Source organism: Embiotoca jacksoni, unplaced genomic scaffold, assembly GCF_022577435.1.
Source record: "Embiotoca jacksoni isolate LCO1_2020_lvr unplaced genomic scaffold, fEmbJac1.0.p SCAF_4, whole genome shotgun sequence".
Lineage (NCBI taxonomy): Eukaryota > Metazoa > Chordata > Actinopteri > Embiotocidae > Embiotoca > Embiotoca jacksoni.
The window spans coordinates 134247-151280 of record NW_027185392.1 but is presented as its reverse complement, the minus strand read 5'-3'; the positions used below and the strand labels follow the sequence as shown (position 1 = coordinate 151280).

General features: G+C 40.2%; 1 protein-coding gene across 1 annotated transcript in view; it reads left to right on the top strand.

The window, feature by feature from the left end:
• Window positions 1–1072: 1072 nt before the first annotated feature.
• The window catches only part of LOC138208647 (collagen alpha-1(XVII) chain-like), an 18691-nt gene continuing 2729 nt past the window's right edge, over window positions 1073–17034 (top strand). The window contains exons 1-45 of the mRNA XM_069166710.1: window positions 1073–1103; window positions 2944–3387; window positions 3471–3518; window positions 3614–3667; window positions 3776–3823; window positions 3932–4075; window positions 4205–4303; window positions 5558–5623; window positions 5738–5824; window positions 5907–5951; window positions 6140–6301; window positions 6629–6703; window positions 6822–6866; window positions 10223–10345; window positions 10432–10740; window positions 10817–10867; window positions 10949–10975; window positions 11083–11109; window positions 11194–11256; window positions 11340–11444; window positions 11523–11585; window positions 11714–11749; window positions 11836–11889; window positions 12089–12160; window positions 12428–12490; window positions 12580–12651; window positions 12755–12781; window positions 12876–12911; window positions 12999–13034; window positions 13132–13248; window positions 13336–13455; window positions 13567–13617; window positions 13725–13775; window positions 13903–13965; window positions 14066–14116; window positions 14237–14263; window positions 14344–14394; window positions 14504–14566; window positions 14743–14772; window positions 15315–15422; window positions 15516–15647; window positions 15974–16099; window positions 16184–16244; window positions 16304–16443; window positions 16517–16657. Of these exons, the coding sequence (XP_069022811.1) occupies window positions 1073–1103; window positions 2944–3387; window positions 3471–3518; window positions 3614–3667; window positions 3776–3823; window positions 3932–4075; window positions 4205–4303; window positions 5558–5623; window positions 5738–5824; window positions 5907–5951; window positions 6140–6301; window positions 6629–6703; window positions 6822–6866; window positions 10223–10345; window positions 10432–10740; window positions 10817–10867; window positions 10949–10975; window positions 11083–11109; window positions 11194–11256; window positions 11340–11444; window positions 11523–11585; window positions 11714–11749; window positions 11836–11889; window positions 12089–12160; window positions 12428–12490; window positions 12580–12651; window positions 12755–12781; window positions 12876–12911; window positions 12999–13034; window positions 13132–13248; window positions 13336–13455; window positions 13567–13617; window positions 13725–13775; window positions 13903–13965; window positions 14066–14116; window positions 14237–14263; window positions 14344–14394; window positions 14504–14566; window positions 14743–14772; window positions 15315–15422; window positions 15516–15647; window positions 15974–16099; window positions 16184–16244; window positions 16304–16443; window positions 16517–16657 (3844 nt within the window). The remainder of the gene's footprint in view (window positions 1104–2943; window positions 3388–3470; window positions 3519–3613; window positions 3668–3775; window positions 3824–3931; window positions 4076–4204; window positions 4304–5557; window positions 5624–5737; window positions 5825–5906; window positions 5952–6139; window positions 6302–6628; window positions 6704–6821; window positions 6867–10222; window positions 10346–10431; window positions 10741–10816; window positions 10868–10948; window positions 10976–11082; window positions 11110–11193; window positions 11257–11339; window positions 11445–11522; window positions 11586–11713; window positions 11750–11835; window positions 11890–12088; window positions 12161–12427; window positions 12491–12579; window positions 12652–12754; window positions 12782–12875; window positions 12912–12998; window positions 13035–13131; window positions 13249–13335; window positions 13456–13566; window positions 13618–13724; window positions 13776–13902; window positions 13966–14065; window positions 14117–14236; window positions 14264–14343; window positions 14395–14503; window positions 14567–14742; window positions 14773–15314; window positions 15423–15515; window positions 15648–15973; window positions 16100–16183; window positions 16245–16303; window positions 16444–16516; window positions 16658–17034) is intronic.

Sequence of the window (17034 nt, the reverse complement as noted above, 5' to 3'; positions counted from 1 at the left end):
AGTGTCATGTTATAACGTGAGAAAATTTATTGTCATAACAGTAAATTTGTTTAGATTATAACAAAATGTTTTTGTAAATGTTTCACTTTATAACGTCATACTTTTTTTCTTTTCTGGCATGGTAGGAGTCCATTCCTGAAACTATTACATTTTTGCCAAAAGATGTTAAAAAATGTTTTTTTAAAACTGCACGTTCTAGTTTTAAATTAGCCAGTGTAGCATTTCGTGTAACACACCCACAGATCAAACCTATAGACTGTATATAACAGTGGACGTAGCTTCCAGGCCTTAAACTTGCAATGCCTCCGAGTGCCACTAGAGGTCGGCTCTAAAAAGCCTGCGGCTCCATAGACTCCCATTCAACTTCTCTCATGAAATACTAAGAAGTCACTATATTTTTTCCACAAGTTATTACGGTGCCATTCACTTAAGTCGCTCCTTATTCGTTTTCTGGTGGTCCATCTGAAAATAATCCCGTCATTAATTAGATATTAGGTGTCAAAAAGCGGTACGTTCGGGGGCGTGTCTGTTTGATTGACAAGCCTGTGGTGCAGTTAGGTTTCCTCTACAGGTGGGCGGGGTGTATTGTCCTTGATTGAGTCGGATCCATTCCTCGCGCCTCCCCAGCTCGTCCAAATATGGTCACTACTGGTTTCAAAATAGCAAGATGGCAACGGCTAAAACACCGAACCCGAAGGCGACATCATGGTTGATTGCCGCAACATGAAACCAGAGATAAATGGGCCAAAACTAAGATTGTCAAATTTTTCTACATACAAAAAGTTAACATTAATTCTTTAAAACATGCTTTTGTGCATTTTTACTAATAGTGGCTTTAAAAGGATGTTTTATAATTGCAGAGTTACATTTTTATGTTCTGTTGGTTGTATTTAAGCCTCTCCATGATCAAGCTGTTTTTCAATCCATCTGTTTGACTGATGGGAAGAAATTCGATGTCATTTCCCGCGGACATGAAACCTCAGACTTTCTCCAGCCAAGTTTCTGTGGAGGTTTGCTTTTACACTGTAAGTCCTCCTTTGTTTAAAGGAAAGTCACATTCATCAAGTGAACAATGACCTACGCCCTAGTCTATAGATCTCCAGGTGAACACTTCAATTCAATGGCATGTCGGATTGTAAAGAGTCTTATGTTAAGAGACGACGTGACTTCAAAGGAGAGGAAATATGACCCCAGAAAAAATATGACGGTGTGCAAATACTGTGTCGGGGGTGTAATAATGTTCCGGTTCAATGAAACTGCGTCTTTTATACTGCACACAATATACCGTGATAAACCATTATTTGTACCAGAGACATCAAATTAAATGCTCTGTTTTTTTGCAGCTCGCGTTGGATGGACAATCAAAAGACAGTCAGAACAGTCAGTTTTGGTGGGGGGGCCGGAGGGAGCAGCAGAGGTAAGATCGGAGAAATGTTGGTCTGTAACTGTTTGGAAATGCAAACCAGGGAATGCAGGGAATTAAACAGCACTTATGGAGGTTGATTAGAATTTAAAAAAAAAAATAGTGTCTAGATGGCAGCTTTTAAAGGGTCAGTTCACCCAAATTACAAATAGAAGTTTAAAATATCTGTGTCTGAGATTTCTGCCTCTTCCTTCTACTGTCTGTCAGGAGTTTAATGGTGAAAAGTAGTTTTAATGAATCCTTCTAAAAACATGTGTGCAGGAGATGATGAATTTGTATATTAATTTCAATGTTTTCTTTTTTTTACAGTAGTCACAAAATCAGTAACGACTACTCGACGGACATCGCAAAGTAAGTTTTTACGCCTCACACATGCGTATTGATCATCGGTTTGTTGTTGGATTACACACAAATTGGAATATGAACTTTGAACATAGAGCTGCTTTAATATATTTTTGGCCACCAGGAGGCAGCAGAAGAACCTAAAAACACAACAATGACTTTTTATAACCTCATCCACTCTCCTCTTAGCTCTGGTTTGGTCTTCAATTTATAATATTACCAAGCTAAACACTTGTTCACCACCTCACCTTTTTTCTCTTTAAAGTAAAATTCCATTTTTGGAGCTTTTAAAGGTTTTGGTCTTACAAGGGAGGGAAATGTCTGGCTTGTTAGCTGCTAAATGCCAAATGCAGTTCCACCAGCTTAAGTTTTTTTTTGTATCTGCATTAATAAGAGTTTTTTTTTTTTTTTTCTGGTCAGCCAGAAGCAGTGCAAACAAGTTGTTCTTCTTTCTGAGGTTGTTGCTGGTTTTACACATCCAGCATTAATTTCGACTCGTGTTTGGCGACCTAAAGGCTAAACGCTCCGCCGTGTTCACTTGCTACTCACCAACATTTTATTTTTGTTGTTTATCACAGCTTTTTTAATGTGGGCCGTAAAACCAAAACAATGAGCTGAAAGATGTTAAAGTCAGGAGACAAATGATCTGTGCGAATCACACCTCCCATCGCACATGCAGCTCAACCCTCGAAAATATTGATCGATGCAGATTTAGTAATAGAGCCGGGTCAGCCACTACGGAGATACGTTGAAGTCATATATACAGAGTCTCCTGAGGGCGATAATGGCCCGCCAGTTGACGGCTTATCATTTTTATTAGACAAAAAAAGATCATTAACTCGGGCAGCACCAACTGTGCGTGCCATAAATCAATCTCATAAAGAAGTGGGGAGGATTTAAAGGGCAAAAGACATGTTTGAACACGGTTTCAGGGAATCAGAGGATGACTTGGGGATTGTTATTTGATAATACAGTCGAGATGAGTGTTCACGTTATAGGTCAAATACTAACGCTGCCCTAATGCTCTTGAAACTTGGATTCAGGCGATCAGACTGAAGCCGGCCTCAAGAGTGTTTCATGAGCGCTTTGACAAGATCTGCACTTCAGAAATTAGATGAAAAGAGGAAAAAAAAAAAAAGACATTTCTTTTCGTCCAGGTGAGTTTTCCCCGAGCGCAGGTGGGTCAGGTGGAGGAGCTGCGTCAGGGGGCTGTGGCGGCACAAGCAGCTCCGTTCTGATCACATCCGGCAGCTCCCGCTCCGGTGGAACCGGTGGATCCGGAGCCAGCAAGGGCACCGGGGGCATCAGCATCACCACCGCAGGAGCCTCGTCTGCAGGCGCAGGTCGTTCGGCATCGGGGGCCGCTGGGGCCTCTGGCGCAGGAGGTGGGTCCTCGAACATGTCCTACAGTTTTTCAAGCAGTGGCAGAGAAAGCAAAAGGGAAGGCCTCGGACTCGGTGCCGTGACGGTTTCCACGGTGACCAAGTCCAGCCACAGCGCAGCAGGTTGCGGGGAAGCGAAGAGGGGATCATCGTCATCCTCAGCGATCACTTATTCATCTGCTGCGAAGGAGAGGAAGAGCGTGACCAACATGGCGCAAGCTCTGTCGGAGGTCTTTGATGGTAAGTCCGAGGTCAAAGGTCAAGTTGTTTGCGCTGACGAAGAGGTGGCGGGAGTTTCACGATCTTTATTTCCATGTTCTCAGAAAGTTCAAGCACGAACTCATCTCCAGAGTACAACAGGAAGGAGTATGGTGAGTGTTACTGAAATTTCACATTAAACTCTAAATTGCGTACACACATACAAACTATCCTTAATTGGTGTGTTTTTCTTTTACTATTTTTGCAGGAAGTTCAAGTGCAACATCAACTTTTGCCACTAGAGGGAGAAGTCAGAGCAGAGGTGCCCTGACAGCTTAAATCCATAAATATCAGTGACATGTCAATGCAATGAATTGTAGGTTGTTTATATTTTAAAGTAATCAAGACAACCGATTGGTTTGATTTCCAGAGAGCGAGATCAGAGCCAGGCTGCAGAGCGCTTCTCCTTCAGCAAGTTGTGAGTATGACGCACGTTTTGTGTTCTTCCGCTCGGACGTATCTGCTTTAAAATGCATTCACGGAACACGCGAGCTGTCCTCCGCCTGACGTCCGCTGCGCTCCGCAGGGACGGAGCTGGACGACGTGAAGCGTCTGCTGAGGGGGAGAAGCTCCACCGGCACCAGCCCCGCTCGGTCGCCCAACAACACGCTGCCCATCCCCAAGAAGGCCAGCGTGGAGACCAGGACCCTGTCGGAGAGCTCCGGCACAGGTTCGATCAGTCGGAGGTTAAAGTTCAGATGTGACTCCTGTGCTGTGGAGTTACAGGTCTTTTTTTTTTTAGATGACAATAACATGAGCATTTTTTTGATGTGAATCATCTCTCCGTCTTCCCTTTCAGAGCAGTATGGCAGCGTTTGGTCGGGAGGTGTGAGCAGCAGCCACGGTTACAACACCAACCCCAACAATCTGTCCACGACCTCCGGCCTTTACCTGTCAGGTCAGTCACGTGTGACGTCCCGTAACATGAACAGTGAGACTATTAGTGCGTGTTTTAGGGGAATGAACTGGACATTATTTCAGATTATTAAATATCTGTAGTAGGTTATACGATGTCTAAAACATGTGTTTATCTTGTAACAGAAAAGTAAACAAGATCCAAAGAGTTTGTTTACTTTTTGAAAGGGAAAGTAAACAAGGTCCAAAGAATTTGTTTATTTTGATAAAGAAAACTAAACAAGATTCAAAGAGTTTGTTTACTTTGCTAAAGAAAAATAAACAAGCTCTAAATAATTTGTTTAGTTCGGTAAAGAGAAAGCAAACAAGGTCCAATGAGTTTCTTACTTTATTGAAGAAAAATAAACAAAGATTCAAAGAGTTTGTTTACTTTGATAAAGAAAACTAAACAAGATTCAAAGAGTTTGTTTACTTTGCTAAAGAAAAATAAACAAGCTCTAAATAATTTGTTTAGTTTGGTAAAGAGAAAGCAAACAAGGTCCAATGAGTTTCTTACTTTAATGAAGAAAAATAAACAAAGATCCAAAGAGTTTGTTTACTTTGATAAAGAAAACTAAACAAGATCCAAAGAGTTTGTTTACTTTGCTAAAGAAAAATAAACAAGCTCTAAATAATTTGTTTAGTTTGGTAAAGAGAAAGCAAACAAGGTCCAATGAGTTTCTTACTTTAATGAAGAAAAATAAACAAAGATCCAAAGAGTTTGTTTACTTTGATAAAGAAAACTAAACAAGATCCAAAGAGTTTGTTTACTTTGATAAAGAAAACTAAACAAGATTCAAAGAGTTTGTTTACTTTGATAAAGAAAAGTAAACATGAAAAGATCTTGTTTCAATGAGCCAAATCATTTTAATTAAATTAATCATTTCAACCTGCTTTCGAAAGCCTTCGTGGACTAAAAATGTCCATCATTGTGTCTTGATTAAATAAATGTGTAATCAAAAAATGTACAACATCTACTTCTTATGCAGAATCTCTGCTCTGAATTCATTCCGCAAAACACATTTAAAGCTGCATGAAACACCTGAAGTGTGTTCAACGATTAAACCATCAAATGCAGGAAAACCTTAATGTTCACTGTGATTCACTCTCACGCTGCAAATGTCGGTGGCTGTGTTTTTAACTCTTGTGATGAGTGGTAGAAAATATCTGATCCAACTATTTTCTTTTTAAGTGTTTTTGCTGCCATCTGCGACAGATGGACCAAATAAAGCCGTTCTGTTTCTGTCGTGTGCAGGAGGAGTTCAGAACAACCTGACTCTCGGTTCTCCCTCTGTGAGCGGTGGACTCTCTGCCGGCGGCTCCGGTGAGCTTCCTCCTGTCGTGTCCAACTCCATGGGGTTTAAAAAAACAAACAAACAAACAACAACAACAAAAACATTTTGTCCGATGTAACCACGATGTTCATCCTGTTCCTCAGTACCGGTGTACGGCGTGCAGAATAACCTGACCAGTACCGGCCCCGCTCTCCTCTCCCCCGCCACCACCGCCGCCACCACGCAGATCGGTAAAGCGGCGATCCGGGGGAATATAGTCACCAAATAATATCCTGATAACGCCACCTACAAATCTGTTTTTGTCTTTTACAGTTTATGGCGTGCAGAAAAATGTCACAGGGATGAGCACAACCACAGGTGAGGTATCAGGAGAGGACGACACGTCAGTCCGTTACAATGATATCGAGTCATTTGCAGAGCAAAGAACAAATAAAAAAAACAACGGCCAATCGTTAAATCATCTAAAGTAAAAAAAAAAATGAATGTCTTGTATTCGTGTTTAATGTGTTTATCGTGTTTAACGTCGCGTCGTTGGCGTCCGACAGCAAGACCCAGCAGTCCCGCCAACGACGAGGCCTCGGGGAAAGACTTCAAATTCGTGCTGATAGAGAAGGAGAACGCTCCCGTCAAGAAGGAGACGGAGCGGCTCGTCATGGCCAAAGACACCGGGAAGCAGTTCATGTCCGCCACGCCCGCTGCTCCCTCCGGTAACCACGGCAACGACTACGCGGTCAGAGAGAGCAGTTGAGCTAAGGGGGGGGGGGGGAGTGTCTAAAGGATGCAAAACATTAATTTTAAAACCTTATTATTAATTGCTGTTGTAGGATTTACATAAAATCTAAATATGGTTAAGAAAAAAAAAAGTGGCAAAATTAGCTAGCCCGAGTTAACGAGCCAAAGTGCAGTCAATGTTTTTTTTTTATTTTTTTTTTATTTTTTTAAAGTTGGTATAAGGTATGGTTTAACAAGTTTTTACGAAAAGATTTGATCAGAGATGCGTAATTATTAACCATTTCCTGTGTACGATCTTGCAGCTATGTACTCTGTGGACTCGCTGAAGAGAGAGAAACAGAAGCTATCATCCAGCACAATGGAGGAAGGAACAGATGGTAAATGGAGACGGATAATCAATTAACTGTTTTGATTTCATCACAAACGTGACGTCCTTTTTGTAATCAATAAATAATGCTGCGTTATTTATTGTTTTTTTTTTTTTTTTTTTTATAGCTTCAACCCTGAAAGTTGCAACAAAAGACAAAGCCACCTATGCAGGTACTACTTTATATTGTCTCTTTCATTTATAATCTGTTGTGTACCCAGATAATAAAGTTTTAAAAAAAAAGTTGTAAAAAAAAAATAAACAACCCCAAAACTTATTTTTTTTAAAGATTCTTCTTGATTGTTTCCACGAAGAGTATGTTTATGTACAAACAGATATTTTTTTTTTAGTTTACACTGACCTACAGATTAAGTTGGCAAATTCGATCGCTACAAATGGAGCAAAATGTTTTGCAAAATTTTCTAGAAAAAGATGAATTAAATATTTAGAAATATGTGGAAAGTAAAAGTTTGACATTACCGCCCTTAATTTCATGATCAGACATTTGATCATACATCTCATATTTATTAGCTAAAGCTAAAATACATTAAAACCGGGAAGAGCTTAATTTCAATTTTACCATGTTATAATTTATTTACATAAAAACTGAAGTGGAAAAAGAACAAATTAGGAAAATGTATGTCCGCTTAAATAAAAGTATGTTAGCGTATTAAAATGTACATTAGCTTAACAGTTGTACGTTAGTTTACCAAACGTATGTTACCTCACAAGATTTACATTATCTTACAACTACGCTGAATCATCAAATTTATGTTAGTTTATCAAACATACATCAGTTTACCAATCGTGGTCCAGTCCACCAAATATACAAAAGCTTACAAAATGTATTTACCTTATAAAATGTACGTTGTCTTACAAAATGTACGTGATATTACAAAATGTACGTTACATTACAAAATGTACGTTATATTACAAAATGTACGTTATCTTACAAAATGTACGTGATATTACAAAATGTACGTTATCTTACAAAATGTACGTTATCTTACAAAATGTACGTGATATTACAAAATGTACGTTACATTACAAAATGTACATTACATTACAAAATGTACGTGATATTACAAAATGTACGTGATATTACAAAATGTACGTTACATTACAAAATGTACATTACATTACAAAATGTACGTTATATTACAAAATGTACGTTACATTACAAAATGTACGTGATATTACAAAATGTACGTTACATTACAAAATATACGTTATATTACAAAATGTACGTTACATTACAAAATGTACGTTACATTACAAAATGTACGTGATGTTACAAAATGTACGTTACATTACAAAATATACGTTATATTACAAAATGTACGTGATATTACAAAATGTACGTTATCTTACAAAATGTACGTGATATTACAAAATGTACGTTACATTACAAAATGTACGTTACATTACAAAATGTATGTTATCTTACAAAATGTACGTGATATTACAAAATGTACGTTACATTACAAAATGTACGTTATATTACAAAATGTACGTGATATTACAAAATGTACGTTACATTACAAAATATACGTTATATTACAAAATGTACATTACATTACAAAATGTACGTTATATTACAAAATGTACGTTACATTACAAAATGTACGTGATATTACAAAATGTACGTTACATTACAAAATATACGTTATATTACAAAATGTACGTGATATTACAAAATGTACGTTACATTACAAAATGTACGTGATATTACAAAATGTACATTATATTACAAAATGTACGTTATCTTACAAAATGTACGTGATATTACAAAATGTGATACATTACAAAATGTACGTTACATTACAAAATGTACGTGATATTACAAAATGTATGTGATATTACAAAATGTACGTTACATTACAAAATGTACGTTATATTACAAAATGTACGTGATATTACAAAATGTACGTTACATTACAAAATGTACGTGATATTACAAAATGTACGTTACATTACAAAATGTACGTTACATTACAAAATGTATGTTATCTTACAAAATGTACGTGATATTACAAAATGTACGTTACATTACAAAATGTACGTGATATTACAAAATGTACGTTACATTACAAAATATACGTTATATTACAAAATGTACATTACATTACAAAATGTACGTTATATTACAAAATGTACGTTACATTACAAAATGTACGTGATATTACAAAATGTACGTTACATTACAAAATATACGTTATATTACAAAATGTACGTGATATTACAAAATGTACGTTACATTACAAAATGTACGTGATATTACAAAATGTACATTATATTACAAAATGTACGTTATCTTACAAAATGTACGTGATATTACAAAATGTATGTTACATTACAAAATGTACGTTACATTACAAAATGTACGTGATATTACAAAATGTACGTGATATTACAAAATGTACGTTACATTACAAAATGTACGTTACATTACAAAATATACGTTATATTACAAAATGTACGTGATATTACAAAATGTACGTTACATTACAAAATGTACATTACATTAGAAAATGTACGTTACATTACAAAATGTACGTTATCTTACAAAATGTACGTGATATTACAAAATGTACGTTACATTACAAAATGTACGTTATATTACAAAATGTACGTTACATTACAAAATGTACGTGATATTACAAAATGTACGTTACATTACAAAATGTACATTACATTACAAAATGTACGTGATATTACAAAATGTACGTGATATTACAAAATGTACGTTACATTACAAAATGTACGTTATATTACAAAATGTACGTTACATTACAAAATGTACGTGATATTACAAAATGTACGTTACATTACAAAATGTACATTACATTACAAAATGTACGTGATATTACAAAATGTACGTGATATTACAAAATGTACGTTACATTACAAAATGTACATTACATTACAAAATGTACGTTACATTACAAAATGTACGTTATCTTACAAAATGTACGTGATATTACAAAATGTACGTTACATTACAAAATGTGCGTTATATTACAAAATGTATGTTACATTACAAAATGTACGTGATATTACAAAATGTACGTTACATTACAAAATATACGTTATATTACAAAATGTACGTGATATTACAAAATGTATGTTACATCACAAAATGTACGTTATATTACAAAATGTACGTTATATTACAAAATGTACGTTACATTACAAAATGTACGTTATATTACAAAATGTACGTGATATTACAAAATGTACGTGATATTACAAAATGTACGTTACATTACAAAATGTACGTTATCTTACCAAAAGTGTCTGTTATCTAACTTTACTATTCATTTAATAATAATATATCAAGTGAAGAAAAATGTAATTATACAATAATAGGAAACAATATGGGACTTAGCGTGGCATATACCTTCACTAATCAATACAAATTAAACCGTATGTCGAAAGCTTTTCATTCGGTGCTCCTAGTTGGCAGCCGTTCAATATCTCAGGTACAAACAGGTTCATCTGAACTTCAACCTACTTGTTTGTTTCTCAGAGATCCGTAACGATGAGTCGAGCCTCGGCTTCTGGTCCTGCTGCAGCTGGTGGAAGTGGCTGCTCGGCCTCCTGCTCAGCCTGCTGCTCCTCCTCGGCCTCCTCTTTGGACTCATCGCTGTGGGTGAGACGGGAAGTGTTTTTCAATCAACATGTTGTTGTGACAGGTGCTCTGCACGGGTTTGACCTTCTTGCCCTTTCGTCCCGCAGGTGAAGAAGTGAAACGCCTCAGGACCCGCGTGGAGGCTCTAGAAGCCGTCACCGGCACCGCGTCGGCCAGGTCCAGCCGCTTTTCGGCCTCTTCCGGCATCAACATGATCGACCCGCTGGACTCGACGCGCATCGACAAGACCTCCGCGGGTTCCACCCTCACCGGCTCTGATAATGGGATCGGCCTGGGGGCTGCCGGGCCGGGAGGAGGAGGCGGCGCGGGGACCGGACTGGGTCAGGACAGCGCTGCCCTGCAGAGAGCCGTTCAGCAGCTGGTCAGGGCTGAACTCCGCTCGGGTGCTGTGAGAGGTACGGAAATGTGACATTCAGTTTGAGAAACTGGACATCGATTGAGGAGATGCTCAACTTTTTTTTTTGTGTTTAGAAACTTTGGCGTACTCGTTGAAAGGGGAGCGAGGAGAACCGGGTTCTAAAGGTGTGTTTTCACCCAAGTATAAAATAATTGGTAGCTGATATTTTGTTTGTATCTATTAATATCATGCCTCTTTATTTATAGGTGATCCAGGGGCACTGGGACAAAAAGGTGAGGAATGACTCGATCAAATGTCCACATGTATTAAAAATTTGTGCAACCTTTTGGAATCGGCTTCCGTAAACTGGAACCAGCTGTTAAAAATTGGTCTTTTCCAGGTGATGGCGGTTTCCCCGGCCTGCCAGGTAAGACTCCCAGCAAATGTGTTGTGAGTTTTTCCTTCCATAAAAGGCAATAAACTCACTCATCCGTGTCTTTTATTTCTTAAGGTCCTCCCGGGCAGATGGGTCACCCAGGATTGGATGGACCAAGAGGACCAAAGGGAAGTGCAGGTATTAAGTTTTGTTACTTTTTCTTTATAAAGACGCTAGAAAGTAGAAAACAAAGGGCTCAGTCTCGCTTCCTTTCTGCCCAGGTGAACCGGGTGCCGAGGGGCCAACGGGCCAGAGGGGCCGGGAGGGACCGATGGGCCCCCGAGGAGAGACCGGACCACCCGGTTTTGGAGAGAAAGGAGATAAAGGTTGAAAATGTTCAATGTTTACGTCAGCCAAGTTAAATATAGGAAAAGTTGTATTGATGATGATATTGGTTTCGACAGGTTCTCAAGGTGAGCTGGGTCGTTCTGGTCCTGCTGGTGTTGCTGGACCAGTGGGTCCAAAAGGTGAGATTAAGGGTCATGATGGAATTATAACCCAGCTAGTTTTAAATTGGATGCCGGTTTTAGCCAAATCATAAATCCCTAAATGTTAAATATCAATGGTCAATATGTTTTGTTTTTTTTCGGTTTAGGTGCCACGGGAGAGCACGGAGCTTCAGGAAGTCCCGGTAAAGATTCGGTTCCTATAGATATTTCATCTGTTTGTTGGTATTGATCGACAGTCCTTTCTGAATTAAATCTGTAACACCTGCAGGTGCTCCTGGTCTGAAGGGTTTCCAGGGTGAAGCCGGAGCTCCAGGAGCTAAAGGTAAACGGGCTTTACGTGATTTTCAGATTGAACTTTTAAACTGTTAAATAAAATGTGTTGTTATAGCAAATGAACAAATTTGGTTTCTAGATTTTCAAAGATAACAGAAAGTAAAAGTGATAGTAGAAAGAAAGCATTTGTCAGTTTAGAGACGAACTCTCGGGACTCTCTATGACTTGATTGATTGTCGGTAATTCAGGCGACCGAGGAACTCCCGGCCTGCCAGGAACCAAAGGAGAGAACGGAGAGAGGGGATCACGTGGACCTGCAGGTTTGTCTCGGCAAAGCTTTATTAACAGTCATGTAAAGATTAAGTAATAAAAAAAACTGTTGTAGAACCCAAGAACCAGATCACAACCGGTTCAAAAGCCCTATTTATTGTCAAACTGTCAGTTTGTCGACTTCGTGAAGCAAATTCGAAGTAGTCTCACTTTAGAGGACTTTAGGGGTATTTTTTTTATTCCATTAAAATGTAGAAAAGGCATTTTAGAATAAACGGGTTGTGATTTCGTATAGTAAAATTGAATTTGAATTAAAGGTGAACTTGGACAACCTGGACCGCAAGGCCCTGCTGGACCAAAGGGAACGAAAGGAATTACAGGTGAGGTCAAGAGTTAGGGAATATAAAACGAGGATAAAACATTTAACTGTGTCGTAACTTCCTGTGAACTTCTGCGTCTACATTTTTAGGCGAATCAGGTTCAATGGGACCCCCTGGTGTGAGAGGACAACCTGGGGTTCCTGGAGATGTCGGTCCCCCAGGTAACACCAAACATAATCTACTCAGCTTTAATCGACTGCATTAAAATTAAAACCATTTTTCCCAAACCTCATAAACAAACTGTTTTTTTTTTTTCTTCTCCAGGCTCTCCGGGGGTTCAAGGACCGCCAGGTATAAAAATAGATACTGATAATTAAACATTTTACTCCACCTACAGGTTAAAATTTGTATATTTTATTAATATCTTTTTGATCCATCGTGACAGGTATTGCAGGAAATCCGGGACACCCTGGTGGTAAAGGTAATGCCGTGTTTCCTTTCAAAACAATTGATATATGTCTATAATGTTTCGTGTCATATTGAAAACTAACATCACTTCGTCTTTCAGGTGAGCCGGGATCACCTGGTAAAGTCGTCGCCGCCGGTAGGACCAGCGATAATTCTTCTACTAATCACACGAAGCAAATCACAGATTCTTGGAAAGTGCAACTGTTTTTTGTGTGTCTCCTTTTGTTTTGTAGCTGGCTCTGATACTGTCGCTATTCCCGGACCTCCGGGACCATCCGGGCCTCCAGGTCCTGCTGGACTTCCTGGTCTGTCTGGTCCCATTGGCCCTGCTGGTCTCCCAGGACAACTGGGTGAACTATCCAATCTCTTGACCCATGTTAGGCCTCTGGGATGTATCCAAAATCTGGACGGGTTGTTAAATGTGATTTCATTTTTAGGTCCAAAGGGAGAACGAGGGGAGAAAGGAGAACAGGGAGAAAAGGGAGTGAAGGGGGAGCATGGAAAACCTGGCGAGCCTGGTACCAGCACCGCGTCAGAAACCGTCACTGAGACCAGAAGTGCCAGTAATACCTCGCTATTTCTTTAACCTCTTAATTCACGGCATCTGGTGGTTGTATAAAGAATATTACAGTAAAAGCTGATCTATCATCCATGTTTTCATTCCTCAGTGGCTGGACGTCCTGGCCCACCTGGACCTCCAGGGCCTCCTGGAGAACCCGGTCTTCAAGGTCATCCTGGTACGTTCAAAGCTATTTGTAAGGTACTGAAGAACAGGGCTTTAAACCAAACTACTGGTTCCGTAAACGTTGTTGTCACTGTTGTTTAGGTGAGACTTTAGCGGGTCCTCCAGGCCGCCGAGGTCCACCCGGAGAGCCAGGTAAACAACTATCCAGCTTTATAGACAGTGCGATAGATGAATAGATCATCGGCATACATAAGCATTTTAGCAGCATTTTTGTCTGTTTTTTTTTTTTTTTTTAATCGATGTGTTATTGTCCTCACAGGTGTTGGTAAACCTGGACCTCCAGGAGACAAAGGAGAGCCCGGTAGCTTTGTTCCTACATCAGGTTGGTAAAAAAAAGTCTCATTTCAGATGAGCTGTAGGTTGATGACTGGAAACTTGTCATGTTCAGTCTCTGATGTCTTCGATTCTCTCTTCTGTCTCAGAAACCTTCTTTGCTGGACCACCAGGACCTCCAGGACCTCCAGGCCCGGAGGGCTCAGATGGTAGATTGAACACATTAGAGAATTTTGCAAAATTTACAGAACTAATAAGCGAATGTGGAAGGTCTCGGGTTTAGACTCTATCAGAACATTTTTTGTATTCGTTCTTTTTAGGTGGCCGAGGACCTCAAGGGTACCAAGGTGAGAAAACGGCATTACAGTTTAGAAAGTACAGGTTCTCAAAGACAATTTCTTTCTTATTTTAATGACGATTGTTTCAGGTGAACCAGGACAACCAGGTCTTCCAGGAATTCCCGGAGAACCCGGTGTCGGTAAGATTTTTTTTACCATGTTTTAATCAGCTCAGTTGTCATGGAGATATTTCCAGGATCAATAAAGAACCTTGAAGCTCTGATTTTGAAACCACTTGTTTTACGTCAGGTTTTCCAGGTCAGCCTGGGCCTCGGGGACCTCACGGACCAAAAGGGCCTCCGGGACCTGAAGGTAAATTTAAATGTGACCTTTTTCAAATCCCTTCTTATGGAAGTGTTGGAAATCCTCCTGTTTTTACAGTGAACGGTTACATGCAAATATGTTTCGCCCTGTTTCCTTTTAAGAAGAACTCAGCAAAGACCAGTTTGTGTCTGATACTATTTACGCTTTCCATGCAGGTGATGCAGGACCTCCTGGTTCCCCAGGAGTCTCTGCTGGTGAATCATTTTTTAATATTATGTGTTAGAAGAATTTCTTGATTATAATTGAAACGGGTAAAAGTGGAATGTTGATTCTCAGTGGGATCGGCACTAATGAGAGTTAAATGTTAAATGAGTGAAAAAACACATTATGCCTTATGGAGATTTATCATAACTATCAAGAGGAATTTGGGTTTACCGGTCGGTCTCGGTTCGCGGGATTAGATATTGGACAATTTTGTTTGGTCTTATTATATCCGTGCAATGTTAAACCTGGACAATGCTCTTTAAATGGAACAATGATTAAAAAACTTTGTCTCTAAAACACATTTTAATGAAAATAACGAAAATTATAATCAACTATCAAGATAAAAATGTCTGTAAAACCGTGTCACCTTTGAACTGAAATGTGAAAAATAGAGTTTTTGGACTGTGTCTCCATCTAGTGGTAATTAAAGGAACAATATTTAGCAACATTTAGTATGCAAATTGTTACTTTTTTTTTTCTTCTTCTACATCTACATGTAAGTTTATTTGGGAATTTGTGTTTATTGTTCCAGGTAGCTCATTCAGTCCCGGACACCCAGGCCCACCTGGTCCACCTGGAAGAGATGGAAGCGGATCCGGGTCGGCTGATATGGGCCAGTACATTGCAGAGTACCTTCAGCGTGAGCCGGCATTTATTTATTTACTTTGGCTTATGTAACACTGCAAATGAATGAAAAGGAGAGCTGAGTGAAGTGATCTGCTTCGACGTGCAGGTGGTGGCATCAGAGACTACCTGACCGGATCTCCCGGTTCTCCCGGTCCTCCGGGGCCTCCGGGCTCCCCGGGGTCTGGAGGGGACGGACTCGTGAACGATGTCGCCAGCCGAGTCATCGCCTACATTCAGGGTACGACCGATTAAACAGTAACCTTGCATCTATTCCTACACGGGACATCGGTATGTGAAAATACCCCTCTTTTAACGTAACCTATTCAGGTTCGGGGAGAGGATACGACGGGGTTCCTGGTCCTGCCGGTCCTCCAGGTCCACCTGGCGCCGTCTCTGTCAATGACATCATCAACTTATTACAACGTAAGTCTCGTTTGAAGATGCCGGTAAAGTTTGGAAATAAACCTAAATGGTCGGCGATTATTTGTTATTCCAGACAGCTTCGTTAGGTTGCACCTGTTCTTAATTTTTTTTATATCACATCGATGGATTATTTGTGACCAGGAGAAGACGTGAGGAGATACATCAGTGGTCAACCGGGTCCACCGGGACCCCCCGGAGCTCCGGGCCACGGCAGCTACAACTTTAACACGCAGGAAGTGGCTGAACGTGTCTTCAGTATAATGAACGGTGGGTGTTCAAGAGAGTCTTCAGGTGAGCTTCCCAAAACCCTGCTCTGTTGTGTCTGACTGCGGGTGTCCTGCCTGTCACCAGAGAGGGGCGTGGCCGGTGTCCCTGGACCTCCTGGACCTCCCGGGGCTCCTGGAGGCTTTGTATCAAGTAAGAAACAACAACAACAACAACTCAAAGTGTCCATGTCTAAAGTTACAATACTCTGAAGCAGATGTTCATTTTCATTATCCATCCAGGTTCCGGTCCTCCAGGTGTCCCCGGTCCACCAGGACACCCCGGACCAGCAGGTCCACCAGGATTCGGGAACTACATCAGCTCAGATATCCGTGACTACCTGCAAAGTAAGTTTGACAGTATTTATTGTTTCAAGGAAGAAAATATACATTAAACATCAGTTCTGCTGCTCCTCCACAGGCGTCTCCTTCAGAGGCCCTCCGGGCCCTCCTGGTCCCCCGGGGCCCGAGGGCCCCCCGGGTCAAATCCGTGGACTGGTTTCCTACACTGAACACGGCACCGGAGAGACACTCAAAGCCCACCGACAAGAATACATCAAGAGTGAGTTTTACAGGAGCGTTTCACCAAGTTAAAACTCCTCGACCCCGTTTGAGGACACGAGGAGGTCACGACCTCAGAAAGAGGTCACGACCTTAGAAAGCAGAAGTCAAAAGCGCCGCAGCACATGCGAGTGTTCGATAGTATCTGCTACGCGTTAGCAAAGAATGAATCCGGCGGACTTGCGTTCGAATCTGCGGGCCTCGACGTGCACTGAGGTTACTATTAATAACCATTCAAGAATTCTACTTTTAAGGATTCAACAGAACAAAAGCGTCACTTCACGAGTCTTTCTGCGTCGCAGTCACACACGGAGTCGCGTCGTGTCGTGTTCTTTCTCCAGGTGACGGTTTGAGCAGATCTATGTTCGGACTTCCTGG